The sequence below is a fragment of the Phoca vitulina genome, unplaced genomic scaffold (assembly GCF_004348235.1).
Source record: "Phoca vitulina isolate PV1807 unplaced genomic scaffold, GSC_HSeal_1.0 scaffold52, whole genome shotgun sequence".
NCBI classification, from domain to species: Eukaryota; Metazoa; Chordata; class Mammalia; order Carnivora; family Phocidae; genus Phoca; species Phoca vitulina.
Genome location: NW_022589755.1, coordinates 2,967,777 through 2,969,594, shown reverse-complemented (window position 1 = coordinate 2,969,594; position 1,818 = coordinate 2,967,777). Strand labels below are relative to the sequence as shown.

General features: G+C 70.2%; 1 protein-coding gene across 1 annotated transcript in view; it reads left to right on the top strand.

Annotated features, from left to right (window-relative positions):
- EPS8L1 (EPS8 like 1) overlaps positions 1 to 1,818 on the top strand; it is an 8,691-nt gene that overhangs the window by 973 nt on the left and 5,900 nt on the right. The window contains exons 3-6 of the mRNA XM_032388902.1: positions 177 to 326; positions 424 to 534; positions 874 to 956; positions 1,494 to 1,780. Coding sequence (XP_032244793.1) covers positions 177 to 326; positions 424 to 534; positions 874 to 956; positions 1,494 to 1,780 — 631 coding nt within the window. The remainder of the gene's footprint in view (positions 1 to 176; positions 327 to 423; positions 535 to 873; positions 957 to 1,493; positions 1,781 to 1,818) is intronic.

Below are 1,818 nucleotides of genomic sequence, written 5' to 3'. Positions count from 1 at the left end.
GGGCTCGCAGGGCTGCCATCCCCGACCCCCCGGGCTCGCAGGGCTGCGGGCGCCGACCCCGTAATCCCCTGGCCTCGCAGGGCTGCCTGTGCAGTGTCGGTGTGCCCCCTGGCACAGCTGTCGCCATTTAGTCCCCTCGGCTCGGGCCTCAGTCTACCCGCCGTCCCGCCCCGCAGGAGGAGCTGGAGTCGTACCCGCTGGGCGCCATCGTGCGCTGCGACGTGGTGCTGCTGCCAGGCCGGAGCCGCTCGCTGCTGCTGCTCGTGTGCCAGGAGCCCGAGCGCACGCAGCCGGACGTGCACTTCTTCCAGGGCTTGCGTCTCGGGGTGAGTGGGCCCGCTCAGGGGGAGCCACCTGGGACGGGGCTGGGACCCTGTGGATTCCGGGGGCGGGGCTGGTGCACAGACGGGGCGGGGCCTCTAGGGGTGGGGCGTGGCCTGGGCAGAGGCGGGGTCAGGGCCCGCGGAGGGGGCGTGGCCTGGAAAGAAGTTCTGGAATGGAGGGGGTTTTGAGGACCGGTTGCACCCGGTCGAGGTAGAACGTGAGGGCGGAATGGAGACCGAGGCTAAGGGCCCGGACAGAACATGACAGCACAGGGGAGACAGGGTCTGGGAGCAGCCAGCACTAGAGGCGGGTATGGTCTAGGGGGCGAGGAAACACCAGGACCCGGTGTCCGGGGTTGGGGAAGAAGCCTAGGGCGCGGGCAGAGGTGGGGTGAGGGCGTGAGTTCGGAGCGTGGATGTGCATGGGGCACCGTGTGCGTGAGTGCTGACTTGGGGGGGAGGGTCTGGCGCCCAGCCAAGGAATCGATCCTTTGGACCGTGGCTGGGGCAAGCAGTAGGTGGGGTGGGGGCCTGACGGCATGATTGGCAGGCGGAGCTGATCCGAGAGGACGTCCAGGGGGCTCTGCACGACTACCGGTCCGGCCGCGGGGAGCGCAGGCCCGCGGCGCTCAGGTAAGGGTGCTGGGCTGGAAGCGGGGGACAAGAGAGGATGCGGGGCCGTGTTTCTGGGAGGCCAGCTCCGGCGCCTCGGTCTCCCCGCCGCGCGGCGCCTCGGTCTCCCCCCCCAACCCCCCCGGCGCCTCGGTCTCCCCCCCACCCCCCCGGCGCCTCGGTCTCCCCCCCGCGGCGCCCCCGTCTCTTCCCCTCCCCCCACGCCTCGGTCCCCCTTTCCGACAAATGAGCGGATGCCCTTAGCCTGGAACAGCGCGAGTTTTGAAGTCAGTCAAACAAAGCCTGGTTTGAGTCCTGCCGTAGCACCCAGATAAGTGCGCCCGCTCTCCAAGACGACTTTTCCTAATTCTGGTCCTCGGTTTCTCCTCCCTCAGGCCTCCGTTTCCCTCTGGAGAGGCGCTCCCCTTCCCCATATCTCCGATTTCTCCCTGCCCCAGGTTTGACTCAGCTGGGCCACAGTGTCTCCGTTTGAAGCCCGACTTGTCCCCTGCCCTATCGCCAGGCGCACCCAGGCTGCTTCCCCTTGTGCCTCCGCAGGGCCACGCAGGAAGAGCTGCAGCGCCGCCCCTCGCCGGTGGCCGAGACCCCTCCTCTGCAGCGCCGCCCGTCGGTCCGCGCCGTCATCAGCACGGTGGGCGTCAGCCGCGGGCGATCCCAGGCGGAGCCCATCCCGGAAGCGGCGGAAGAGTCGCAGAGGCCCGGCCAGGCTCAGACCGCAGGCAGTGCTGACCCGGCCTCCCCGGATCCGGGCCCCGGCGGTCCAGACCTGGCCAGTCTGCAGGCCGAGCGGGACGTGGTGAGTGGGGCGGGGCTAGGGCCTGGAGGTGGGACCGGCTGTGGGGAGGGAGTCCTGGCTCCGGGG